At 41.1% G+C, this 13412-nt stretch overlaps 1 protein-coding gene across 3 annotated transcripts in view; it reads right to left on the bottom strand.

Moving 5' to 3' along the window:
* The window catches only part of GPM6A (glycoprotein M6A), a 236106-nt gene that overhangs the window by 144495 nt on the left and 78199 nt on the right, over positions 1-13412 (bottom strand). Inside the window, exon 1 of one of the 3 annotated variants that reach the window (XM_063136162.1) lies at positions 388-864. The exons of 1 other annotated variant lie outside the window; for it this stretch is intronic. In XM_063136162.1, the coding sequence (XP_062992232.1) occupies positions 388-424 (37 nt within the window). In that variant the 5' untranslated portion in view covers positions 425-864. Of the gene's footprint in view, positions 1-387; positions 865-13412 lie in introns of those variants that run through there. One more of the 3 variants, XM_063136163.1, reaches the window with a different exon arrangement.

The raw sequence follows: 13412 nt of genomic DNA, 5'->3' as shown, positions 1-13412 counted from the left end.
GGTGTTAGTGACTCTCTCTTAGTTCACACAGGGCTCCCTTGACCCAGCTAGACAAGCGTGAAAACATGAAATAAATGAAGGTTAACAAAGACTGGTCTGGGAAACAGTTCACATTAAATGCTTGCAGTGTTAGTATTTTACATATAGGACTGTGCTCTGAATGCTTTATGCCTGAAATATTGGTGAGCAATTTGGCAAAATTATATATTAAAAAAAAGAGAGAAGACGACGATCTTGTTGCAATTACCACACATGCCCCCCAAAAGGAAGGGAAATTATCTATGTGGAAAATTTCATTACCATGCAGAGATAGAGAGCACAAGTAACGACCCAGTCACAAGAAAAGACACACACACACACACACACACACCTAATTTATCACAATACCTTTTTGTGTCTGTCCCTCTTCCATATTTTCTTCCATGGCTACCTTTCTTCACTAGAAACAGCAGCACAGGTTTAATCAAAAGCCTCACTCAGATGTTGGGAAAACTGTGGATTTATTTTCCCCGGGAAGCTCCGAGAGTACTAGCTTAGGCAGGTCTTCGGAGCTTAGCTGAGGCTCCCCTCACTCTCCCTGCTTGCTTGGAGACGGGCTGTCAAGTGTAATTTCATTCAAATTACTCTTCCGTGAAGATTATCAATTTTTCTTCTCAAAGCTGTCCATTGTATACCACTGTAAGCAGGTATTCAAATGAAAAGCCTGTGAATTTGGGGAGGAGGGGGAGAATTTGGTTGGGGTCCCAGGAGCAGAGTCACTGTGATTCATAAGGCTCACTTTGCATATAAAATGGGGAGGGGGGAGAAATTGATGTTTGCATTGAAATCTGTGCTTTAGATTGGAAACAGGCTGCTCGGTGAACAGATGGAGGGGTGTCTCCCTAACATGAAGCAGACCATGAACCTATAATTCCCCCTATTTGCTACCAAAGTGGGAAAGCCCAGATGCCTGTAGCTTTAGATGCTGCAATCCTGCAATCCTTGTTTCTCCCTCACATAGACTACTAATATTTTATTATCCGTGTCCTATTATCCATTTAAATTAAAAGGATTTTAAAAATATACCATCAAAATGCAAATCTGAAAGACTGCTAGGAATTTTCTAGTTTGTGTGGTGTGTGTGAGCTCACACACGCATGTATGCATGCACACACACACTCATCAGAAAGGTAACACAATATTATACATGAAATCAAAGCTTTCCCTTTCTGATAAATCTACCCTTTAAAGAAATTATACATTTCCAAGCAGGGTCAAAAAGTATTCATGTGTGAATATTCTAATGCAGTATTTGTGGATTTAAATGATACTTGTGGATCATTTCATTTGAAAGGTGACATATAGACAACGTTTAACATTTTAAAATGCATTACGTGTTTTATGTGACACACAGAAATGTAATGTGAGCTGCATGTTGATCCAAAGCATTGCACGCAAAAAAGCAAGCCAGAAAGGTGGGATCACTTCAATGTGGTATAACAAAACACACACACACACACACACACACACAAACCCTGTTATGTTGTGGACTGCTAAGGAAAGGCAAAGGTTAAGTACATCATAGGTGCACCCAGTCTCATTTAGGGAATGCTGCAATCTGATTTTGAATGCAAATGGATTGAATACTGCAGTCTGGAAGTGAAATTTGCATTTCTGTACCTTAGATCACTGGGTGACAGAGAACTACTTTGGAATTCCAACAATCCACAAGGGTGTAGAAAGGAAACCCCATGATAACGTATGTATTTAAGATTTCCATTTCCCCACTAGTATAATTAGAAAGCCTTGATATCTCACTATGAAAAACATTTTACAAATGTGAATAAGGTATAAAATTTAACACAGAAGAAAAATGGTATTTTATTCTACTGACTTATGCGCTCTTTCCTAGGGAAAACAGTGAGATGGTTTCAGTAGACTTCCCAATAATAGGAGAAATATCAATGCATCTGTGTTTTGTTGCAAGTACAGTACCCCAAATTATTGTTGGGTTGAAGAGAGGTAGAGCCAGCAATTAATTATGCAGCACCCTATGCACTATGAAATACTTAGGCCTTAGCTAGACCTAAGGTTTATCCCGGGATAGTAGCGGGATCATCCCTGTTCATGTAAATGACAAACAGGATATCCCGGGAGCAGGCAGGGACAACCCCGGGATGACCCCGGGATAAACCTTAGGTCTAGCTAAGGCCTCAGAGAAGCTTCAAACAATGGTACAATCATGCAACACCATTATGTTGAGGGGGGAAATGTGGCATGGTGGGGCAAAGCAAGGTATCTCTGCCTCACTTATTATGAAAAAGATGCTGCTTCAGTTGCTATATAGTACAAAACTGCTTCACACTACAGTAGGAGCATCTAGAATAGGCAATGTAATATTGATAGGTCATATCCAACATCCTCCTCTTCCCCCATGATTAAACAGCAAGGGACTTGACATGTAGCAGCAAAGCTGTTCATGTGGATTCGAACGCAGATCTTGATAGCCCATTAGACTGTTATTGGCCCCGTTCAGACAACACGCTAAACCATGCTGCTTAACCTCAAAATGGTTAATGGATTCGATTAACCACTTTGTGGTTAAGCAGCATGGTTTAGCATGTTGTCTAAACAGGCCCAGAGTCTATTTACAGCATAATCCTGTGCTTGTTTACTCAGAAGTAAGTGCACTGTGTTCAAAGGGGCTCACACCTAGTAAGTGTGTTTAGGATTGCAGCCTAAGTCAACAAAATGTTATTGATAGAAATTATGACTTCACATATCATGTAGCACCAAAACTGTACTCATCAGCCACTGAGTCTATAGATGCACCCCAAACATATGAAGAAATACTCCTGCAAAGGTAGGGAACATAGCCATACACCTCCATGCAGAAAAAGAGGAGGACAGTCCATTCCCCCCTTAGATATGTCTGAATTTCCTCAGCTATAGCTGGAAAATTAGCCAGAACCTATATCCTGTACATGGCAATCCAAATGTTAGATTCCTTAGACTCCTAACTTATAGGAAGCAGACTATTTTACTTAATCTTAAAGGCAGCCTTAATCTTAAAGCCAACCACTAATCCAGAATATTACCATTAGCAGAATGGAATACTTCACAAGGAAAGCAGACAATTCTGAAATCATTTATTCCTTGCCACAGAGCTGGTAAACCTATGGCCATCCAGATGCTGTTCAACCCCATATTCCATCAGCCCCAGCCAGCTTGGACAATGTTGAGGGATGATGGGAATAATAGTTCATCAGATTCTCCCTTCTGCTTCTGCTTCCAGCAGTGAAGAGACCATGAAATCTGTGCTTGTATCGTTTAGGCTGGACAACTTCAAGGGGTTGGAAGGCACATTGTTCCTCAACACACACCCCTCCAGAATCCAGTGGGACTCCACACTACACCTGCCAAAATTGCTGCTCAATTTTCTGACATGGCAATGGCAAAAACCACAGGAAACAAGGCATGCAGGGAGCACAATGCTTCCTGCACACTGTGTGTTGCCTTGCAAAAAAAAAAAAAAATTGCTGCTGCTGCAACAAATTCAGCAAGTCTGAGGGCATGGGGGCACAAAAATGCCCGTGGAGAACAGATGTGGCCTGCAGGCCATGTGTTGCCCATCCCTGATGCAATGGCAGACCTGTTTCTCATAGGTATAAATGGGAGCTATGACTGAGCCAGCTTCATGGACCATTAGTGGCTATTATCCAAAACAAACAGATCTGTACGACTTGCATGCCTGTTTCTCCTGGGCTTGTGAAGCTGACTTGTTGCAAGTCTTGACCCTAATTATACTATTGAAGATTTTTATTTTGCTCACAAACAGGTTCCAAAATCCATCTGACCTGATGTATGTTTTATTTATTTATTTTGCTTTTAAACCTACAGTCTTGTTCACTTCATCAAAATGTTCAGCAAGTAAGCCACAAAGCCCAGCATGAACATGTTGACTATCAGGGTGTGTATTGCAAAAAGTACTTAAGACAGATGGCCCAATAGACAAAGATTTGGAACTGAGAGGCCTAATTCAACTTCACCAAAGACTCACGAAGTATGTGGTCTTGGATAAATCACTGCATATCAGTCTCAATTCCCTCTCTTTTAAAATACTACTACTACTCCTACAACTAATAATCTTAATTTACACAGAAGAACATAACACACTTTACATTTTAAAAATTTTACATGATAAATGGACAAAAAGGAGGAAACAACAGCAGAATCTAGTTCTTCACATGCTAAGCCATGGTTAGGTTGCTAACTCTTTAGCAGCAAAAGGTTAGTGAGCGTGTTTAAACTATGGTTATGTAGCCACCATGGTTAGGAATGGTTCACGCTAAGTCACACTAAGGCCTTCGCTATACGGGGCTCTATCCTGGGGCAATCCTGTGCATCCACATGACGCACAGGGGATCCCGGGATCAGGGAGGGATGATCCCTCCCTTGCCCAGGGATCTCATCCCACCCTTTAGGCCCTATTTTTCCACGGTCTTGGGCTCAGCCCGAGACCGTGGAACATGTGGCCGGATGCCGTGGTTTGTCCCAGCTCCTTGCGGTTCTTCGCGAGGAGCAGGGACCCACACATGGGGCGCAGAGCTCCTCAGGAGCTTAGCATTTCACCTGCACAGGGACAGAAAGTGTCAGTGTTGCTGTTGAACCACTGAACAGACCAAAAGAAGTCAGGACCAATGGGTGAAAATGTTGCTAGGAGAAACATTAGCATTGGCTGTTATGATTACCATCACAGTTGTATCTTACAAAGAATCAAGAGACTTCTATTTCCAGTTCAATTCCACTCCAAGCATCATGAGATCTATAAGGACAATTTCAAAGGCTGTTGGTCTGTTTATCTGGGCATAGTCTGTTTATCTGAAGTTTTGTTTTTGTTTTTTGCAAAAGAATACATAATTGTAAGTATTGTTCATGGGATGGCACTATCCCAAGTAAGAATGCTGAACTGGAAGTATGGAAAACAGAGCTACTGATGAATTTAGAATACTCAAAGTGAACACATGTGTTCTCCTGACAAATGCCTATCCAGTAAAATCACAGTCCTGTGGCTCCTAGTACTAAGAAATGCCACACCACTTGCAGATATTTCAGAGGGTGAAATCCAACCTAAGTTCTACTTAGAGTAGACCCACCACATACAAGCAAATATTCCTAAAACAAGATGGTTGCAATGCAGCAGAGGGTAAGAAGAAGACATGTTGCCTCTGCTTCCTTGTTTCATACAAGGAGTATGATAGAAGATGGAAGCAGACTGTCCTTCTTTTCCCACTGCCCTGTGCCTTCGAAATTATGAGTTCACAGGGGAAGGCAAAAGCATGGAAGGCAAGTCTTCTTTTTCCCTTCCCTGTCTGGTCTTTCTTGTGTACCAAGAATGCAGGGTTATCCAAATGCTGGGGAAGAGGGGGATTGCAAATATATTACTTATATTCTACATAAGGTAAGATAAGACATCTGGAAAGTATACATTACACTCCTATTCAGAGCTGTAAATCAAAGGCAACATCCTTGTTAAGGGGGAAAAATAACCTTGTCAAGTGAATCTCAAATGTGCCATACCGCTTAAGAAAATCTGAGTAGCTTTCTGGTTAAGCAAATATGAGTAACGAAAGTTAAGTAAGCTCCCATTGAGAGAGAGAGAGAGAGAGAGAGAGAGAGAGAGATGCTGAAAACTTGGCCCACTCAGTGTTCAATTATTTAGTTCATTGAACTTTCCAATATAGCCTAATTCTTGTTTGAACTGTGCTACAACCATCTCATCTTCATCCAAGCACTGATCCCAGCCAGATACTGCACAGAGCAATCAACCATGTTAGCAGGCTTGATGAAAAAGTATCATGGAATTGACACACTGACATAGTTATCTGCAATCAGAGTATACAGGACTTGTTAGCATGTGACAATTCTATTTGTGTATACCGCCAGTTTGCCTTAAATCATGTAACCAGGCAAGCTTTGTCATGAACAGGGAGGTTATAACCCTGATGTTACTTTTTATTTATTCAATGCAAGTCTACCTTCAAAGACATTTACACATCTATGTTCCTGACAACCTCTAACAACCTCACACAGACACTGCTTCAGCTGGAATCTAATGACATTTTATATTTTGGCGTACGGGGAAACAAGAGGGACCCAATTCCTGCTCAGGAAATGTTTCCTGTAAGTTTTGTTGGATCATTAAAAACAACACCAAAAATCTTAACTCTTTAAGCTATCTGCGCTCTATTGTCACTTCACAGAATATACAAAAACCTTGCACAATGTACAAAAGCTTCATGGTCAACTAACAACTGGAATTTAGAAGGGGAGGAAGACATTGCAGCTTCTCCCCCTGTCTTGTGCATGTTGCACACGTGACCATCATTTCTATTATTCCAGTATTTAAAACATCATAATATCTAAACAGTGTTCAACAGCCAGTGCCACGTAGCTCTGAAAAAAGAAAACAAATATATTAAAAAGACTATAAAACATGCAGCAAGAAGGGAAATAGAACACTTGAAGAGGAAGGCTTTGCCTTCTTCCAGAAGGCTTTGTGGACTTTGTAGGGGAGAGCATTCAACAGCTTACATGCTAATAATAATAAAGCCATATACCTTGAGCTTGCTTCAAAAAAACCAAGCTTGCTTCAAAAAAAGGCATGGGATCGGAGCTCTATCTGATTCAATGCCCAAAAAGTCTTAGAAAGAACCACGGTGCTTTGTAGCTCTGGCCTGAAAGTGTTTGTTGTGACCTTCTGTATACTGGTCATCTTAATGTATGTTATGGAAACACTCCAGCAGATCCTGGATATCCGATTCTTCAACCTGCCCATTCCCCCGGTAGGAGTCCTTCTCTGCATACTACCAAGGACCCCACAAGACAGATGTGGGCATTACAGTACAGTCAGAAACTACAGATGCCTAAAGTACAATTTTTTCTTTGTACTTTGTACAGATGAAGAATTCTATGAAATCTGATATGTATACAGAGATAAATATAAATAAAAGTAGGAAAGTAATGGGAAAATGCATTCATGTGTCTTGCCCCCATTTATTTGAGGCACGTGGAACTCTTTGCTGCACTGCCTTCTTTGAGCCACCTTTTAGCAAACCTCTGCTCATGACACCAAATCATTGTTACTTTAGGTTGGTTAATGGATAGGCAGTCAGGGTGATTGGCACTGCCTTGAACTGGACTGACAAATGTCCTACCCTTGAGCGCATGCCTTGTTGAAGATGGCAGAGTGCTGATGGAAGTGTAGCACTTGGCTTCTAGTTCACTCACACGTTCCTGCTTTTAGTGGAAAAGTGGAATATAAATCAAATAAATAAATAAAAATCCATCTCAATATATGGTAGCATGCTGATTATAAACTGATAAGGGATACAAAGCTACCAGGAAGTGAAAGGGGCATATTAAAGGCATCATCAGAAGCCCAAAGTACCAATTAGTGATAGGAGTCTGACAGTGTCTCCTTCCTTATTGGATCCAGCCCAACTATACAAAGTAGTGCACAGTTGTCTTGCAGATCCCTACAGATTCCAGGCAGGATCATCTTAGAGCATGAGGCCTGGACTACTGAACGGCCATGTGGGTGTGGGATCCTTTCAGGATCATGACAGCAAAGCAAAGTATGGCATGTCTATGAATGGGGGCTTCATGCACAGCCTTAGGAACCTTATTGGAGAGAGATTTGCACAAGCGTGGGCTGTATTATGCCCATCAAACTTTAAATACATTCTTATTTCTGCACCCAAAATAAAACTACTGACATGGAAAGGAATTATAATCATAATACCTTAGATTTATATGGATTCTTTGATCCAGAATGGCAACCTTCATGTACTTCCAGATGATTACCACAATTAAAAGCCTTAAATTTTAGCCAGATGTTTTCTTAGAACATTGCCAATTAAAGTTAAGCATTTTTACATTTTGGTCATAATAAAAGCATTGCCACATGAGCTGATAATTGAAATTGAAGCCATGTGTGCCAGAAGTGTATCAAACATCTTTTACGCTCCAGATTGTTAACATTAAGCTTAATCTTTAAGTAGCATATAACATTTTATTTACTTGAGGTGTATTCATATTTTAGATGCAGGAATGCTTAGATATTGACCCTGAATAAGGTAAAGGTGTTCAAGTGCAATAGCTACTATTGTGTATGAAACAGCATATCACTGTGAAATAACATTTCCCCATTTCTTTTAAACTGGCACAGCAGATACTGTGTGTCTGAACTACAACTCCTTGTTTCATTTCTGCATCTTTCTCTCCTTACTCTTAAATGTTCTTGACCTGCTTTCCCCCATTTTCAGTGCAATACTAAATTAACATAGGAATTACTTGGAAAGCAATCCAGGCTTGGATTCTCATTCAGTCAGCAGTTGCCTAATAACAATAATTTCTCTGGGTGATGTACAAATATTATTTTAAAAAGAGTTAAAAAAATCACAACATCCGCATAAATTTCTACATAGCAGCACTAATACTAAAAACAACACTTTTTTAAAAAATAAAGAAATCTAAAAATTATGTCAAGCGGCAATGAATTCAAGGCATAACAACTTACACAGAGTGAAACAATATCACTGAAACACAGTGTGATATCAAAGCTTAAAAGCATGGAGTTTAAAAGGCCTGTGAAAATTATGGTACCAGGCAAAGACCTGGCACAGCATAGACATAACACTCTGGTGAGAGCTGTCCAAAACTGAAGGGCCACTGAGGGGCCACTCTTGCAGCTATCTCAGCTTGTGGGTGCCCTTGGAAAAGGACCTTGATTCATGATACTAGGGCCTTTGCTAGACCTACCTTGGAATCCAGGCGGCAGGAGGGGCGAGCCCACGATACAAGTATCACGGGCTGTCACCCTAGTCTTAATGTCAGACACAACGGGCTAAAGGAAAGCCCCATCGTGTCTGCCATTTAAAAAATATATATTAAAGGGCCGGGTGCGCAGGAGTGCACGAACAACCAAAGGTGAGTTTTTTTTAAAAAAAAATGCTTTCCCAGCTCCCCCCTGACCCAATCTCCCCCCGATCTCTCCCCCTGCCCCAGATGGGCGCAGCGCTTCTGGGGAGCGCTGCGGACCATGCGCAGCTTCTCCCGGCTATGGGCGAGTAAGCGTGCATAGCCAGGAGAAGCCACGGACCGGTCTACACCTTCCGTGGTCCCAGGCTCAGCCTGGGACTGCAGAAATACCGGGCCAAAAATGAAGCTCATTACCCCGGGGCAAGGGAGGGTTGACCCCTGCCTGAGCCAGGGATCCCCTGTGCATCATCTGGACGCACAGGGGTGATCCCGGGTATCAGCCCGGGCTAAACCCTCATCTAGCAAAGCCCTAGGTTTCAGGTAGGAGGCGTACATGTACGTCTGCTTGTTGTGGAGGTCAATGTTTTTTGTGTGAAGAAGAAAGGCAGTTAAGCATTAAAGAGGACTTCGACAACTGACCCTCCCTAAAGCTTTCTTTTTCCATAGCCATTTCTGTGATAATAAATTGCAGCATGGGATGAACTCTGGGTTATAAAACACTTGCAGTGGATGGAGGATCTACAGAAGAGAGTTTGGGGAAACTACAGGAAAACTATAGTTGCAGTTCCCTGGACATCTGCTGGGTGTGAAATCTGACACACCAACTCACTTATTTTGACACTATGTACTTTTTTCTGGCTTATAGCAGAGTCGTAACTGTCCCTTATGTAGACAACTGATAGGCAACACCATGGCTCCCCATGCCTTTTCTTCACTCCTCACCCCAAAATTCAGAAGCACAGCAGCAGAAGGAAAGTCTCCTTTTAAAGACACAAAGTTGTGGTTTGCCACTGAAATTCAGCAGTAGTAGTAGCAGCAAACAGGGACTATTTTAAAGCTAAATAATATGGTCTCTGGTAGGGCTTGCAGGACAATGTGGCTCCATATCCTCTGCCCTAACATAGACTGATACCAGAACTTGCACATCAACATGGAAGCATCTTTTATACAGGAACACTTAATTGTGTGATGTGAGAATCCAGAGCATTCAATATGCTTTTCACAAAAATGCAACAAAGAGAAAAGTATATATCAATTGCTCTTTAGGTTCAGAAAACTAAACTAGAAACTGGATACTTCCATAGTAGTATTTTCACTGTAACTGGCAGTAGAAATTGTAAATTTCAAATTAAAGTTCTGTTATTCACAAAACAAACACAGAAATATTTCAAAGTCATGTGCAGAAAATCACAGTGAGAAACTGTTCGATACATTCATATACTGCACTCATTTTCTGCTCTACTGGATGTAATAAGGATCCACCCTATTAAACTGTCCACTACAGATTACAATATCAGTAGTCTTTTGTCTCCTGAAAGGTTGATTTCTTATTTCTCTGGGTCTGAATCTAGCAACCACATCAGATACACTGTGGATATAATCCTTCATTACCCCTAGCCTTCCTTGTTGATTCATCCAGCCAAATGGAATTCATCCCATCTTTTCACCAGCAGACAAAAAAACATTTAAAATGAACACAAAAGAGGAGGCTAAAGCCAACAGGGTATAAAGATCACTGCACAAAAGCCTTCTGGCTGAGCTGCTCCCAGGAGGGCTAAGAAGATTTACAAACCAACACAGTCCATAAATGTTAAACTATTTTGAAAGTCAGCTTTGCCTGATTGTGATTACAAATGCTTTAGTTGTAGAGAACTTGTAAAAAATCAAGCTGTGTTCATAGCAATTTACCACCAGTTATTTTATACATTCTGGTACTGCTGAAAGGACTATTTATCTCTGTCTCTGAACTGGTCTGCTAGTAGCAAATGAAAGATGAATAGAAATGCAGTACTGGCTCTATTCTCTCACCCCAAAAGTAATTCACATACACACACACACACACACACACACACACACAGAGAGAGAGAGAGAGAGAGAGAGAGAGAGAGAGAGAGAGAGAGAGAGAGAGAGAGAGAGAGAAGAATATGTATGTTACCCATGTCTGCAGCCTCATCTACCATTTCACCTTTCAACTAAGATTGTACATAGTAAACCTTTTGCTCTAAAGTAATTATGTCTTAGATATCCAAACTTGATTTAATTGCCATGAATTGTGTTACCGGAAGATTTAACCTTATTAAATTTTCCACTAAATTAAAAAAAAATAAAAAAGCAATGAGATGTTTCAGTCTGCAGCTTCTCACAATCAAACAGCCCACTGTGGTTTATTTAAGCCATGATGGGTTACAATGTGTCCCAGTAAGCATTTTGAATATTCAAGCCTTGCCGTCTTGCGTCATCTGAACCCAGGGACTGTGGGTTATGTGAGGGATAAACAACCCTAAAACTCTAAATAACCCTAAAACATGCAGCTTGTTTAAGTAAAGTCCTTGCATGAAGAAGCCATGATGAACCCCAGCAATCATGTGAACCCAGTCAATATGCAAATGGTTCAGCATCAACGGAGCTTTAACAGAATTAAGCTGAGTAAGATCCCACTGAAAATGTAGCACAGTAATGGACAAATATGTGATCTCTCATCCGCCAAGAAACATTTCTTGACAAGGACCACTACCTTTCAAGAAAAATCAATTGGGGGCTGCAGCAGAGTCAATGATGGTCACAGCCAGAGCTAAAAGCAGGCAGAGCTTATTGCAGTGTAAGAATGCATAGTTCTTTCTCTCTGTGCCATCTCTGCACTCCTCTACCTTTCTGCCTCTTGCATTCAGGGCCATGGTTGATACTTTTGTTTACCTTCATGTAAATGCATGCAGCCCTGACTTGGATCAGGGCCATAGTGCAATGGGAGGAGGGGTTAAACCATTCACCTCACTTTTTCTTTTCTCAAAATCATCCCCACAGGGGCGGAGGGTGAAGAAAAGTCTCTACTAGAAAAAAGAAGTCTTCACATACACAAGAAGTGGAGGTGCTGTCCGGAGTGGAAGAGTAGGACTACACCATCCAGGGATCTGGAGGGTGCTGAAGGCCATATGAAATTAGGCTGAAGGACCCATAGAGCCAGTGTGGTGTAGTGGCTAAAGTGTTGGACTGGGAGTTGGGAGATCTGGGTTCTGTCGTGTTTATCAGAAAACTCCTGCTTTCGATAGGAGGCAAATGATGAGGCTTGCTAAGTAATCCACAAAGCTTTTATTAAGCAACAAACATCTCTTCTACCTTCGCAAACGCCCGTAACTTCAGAGAGCCTAGTGCGGAGGCAGGTTCTGGCGTAATCGAACCAACTTTCTCATGCCTTCCTTCCACCCCATGCGTTTGAGCTTCCAGCAGACCCTAGCATCAGCTAACTTGTTGGGATGCTCACCTCCGGAAGAAGGCTCACTTCCCACCGAGTGTGTAGGATTGGCCTTGAGGAGATAAGCTCTGGAGAGGGCTGACTTCCAGGTGGGAAATCGCCCATGAGAGCTTCCTCCTCCACTTGTACACACTGGCTGGTGTCTTACCTGAAACATCTTCTCCCAAAACAGGGGCAGTAGGGTTAGACATGACAGGTTCTATTCCCCACTCGGCCATGGAAACGCACTGGGTGACTTTGGGCTAGTCACGAACTCTCAGCCCAACCCACCTCACAGGGTTGTTGTTGTGAGGATAAAATGGAGAGGAGGAGGATTATGTACGCCATCTTGGGTTCCTTGGAGGAAAAAAAGGTGGGATATAAATGCAATAATATATACATACATAAAGCCCTTGGAATGCCAGTTCTCCACTCAAGCCTTAAAGCCTGAAAAGAAAAGAGGGATAAAAGCAATAATTTATTTTCTTATTTTCCCAGACATTTTAGTCTTTCCATTTCTGTTTTAAGTATGTTACTCTATTTTAAATCTTTGCATTGCTACTTGGTTTTATTTTGGTTCTTATTTTTTCTTTTTTTATAATGTAATTTTAAACTTTTAGACTTTTATATTGTGTTTTATTGCACTGTAAATTTTACGGTTTTCATTGTTGTGAACTGCCCACTATTACATAGGGTGACCATATGACCGGATTTGCCCGGATTTGTCCATGTTTTTGATGACAAATCCGGGAGGGGGAGGGGAAATCCGGATTTCCCCAAAGAGCAGCTCTAATGGGAATTAAGTAAAATGCTTATAACTCCGTCATTTTTTAAGAAAAAAACATGAAACTTGGCACAATGGTAGCTCTTAGGAAGGGCTTTAGTCATACCAAATTTGAAACAGATCCGTTCATCCATTGATTTTTTTAGGATTTTTTTAAAAATTGAGGTTTTAAAATTATTATTTTTAAAATAGTCATTTTTAAAGATAAAGAGATGAAACTTCACACCACGATAGGATTTAGGTAAAGCTTTAGCCACACCAAATTTGAAACAGATCTGTTCATCCATTGATTTTTTTAGGATTTATTTTTAAATTGAGGTTTTTAAATTATTATTTTTAAACCATCATTGTTAAAGATAAAGAGCTGAAAGTTGGCAC

This window comes from Elgaria multicarinata, chromosome 10, assembly GCF_023053635.1.
Source record: "Elgaria multicarinata webbii isolate HBS135686 ecotype San Diego chromosome 10, rElgMul1.1.pri, whole genome shotgun sequence".
In the NCBI taxonomy this organism is placed as follows: domain Eukaryota; kingdom Metazoa; phylum Chordata; class Lepidosauria; order Squamata; family Anguidae; genus Elgaria; species Elgaria multicarinata.
Note: the sequence above shows the minus strand (reverse complement) of the source record. Positions and strands in the feature narration are given on the sequence as shown.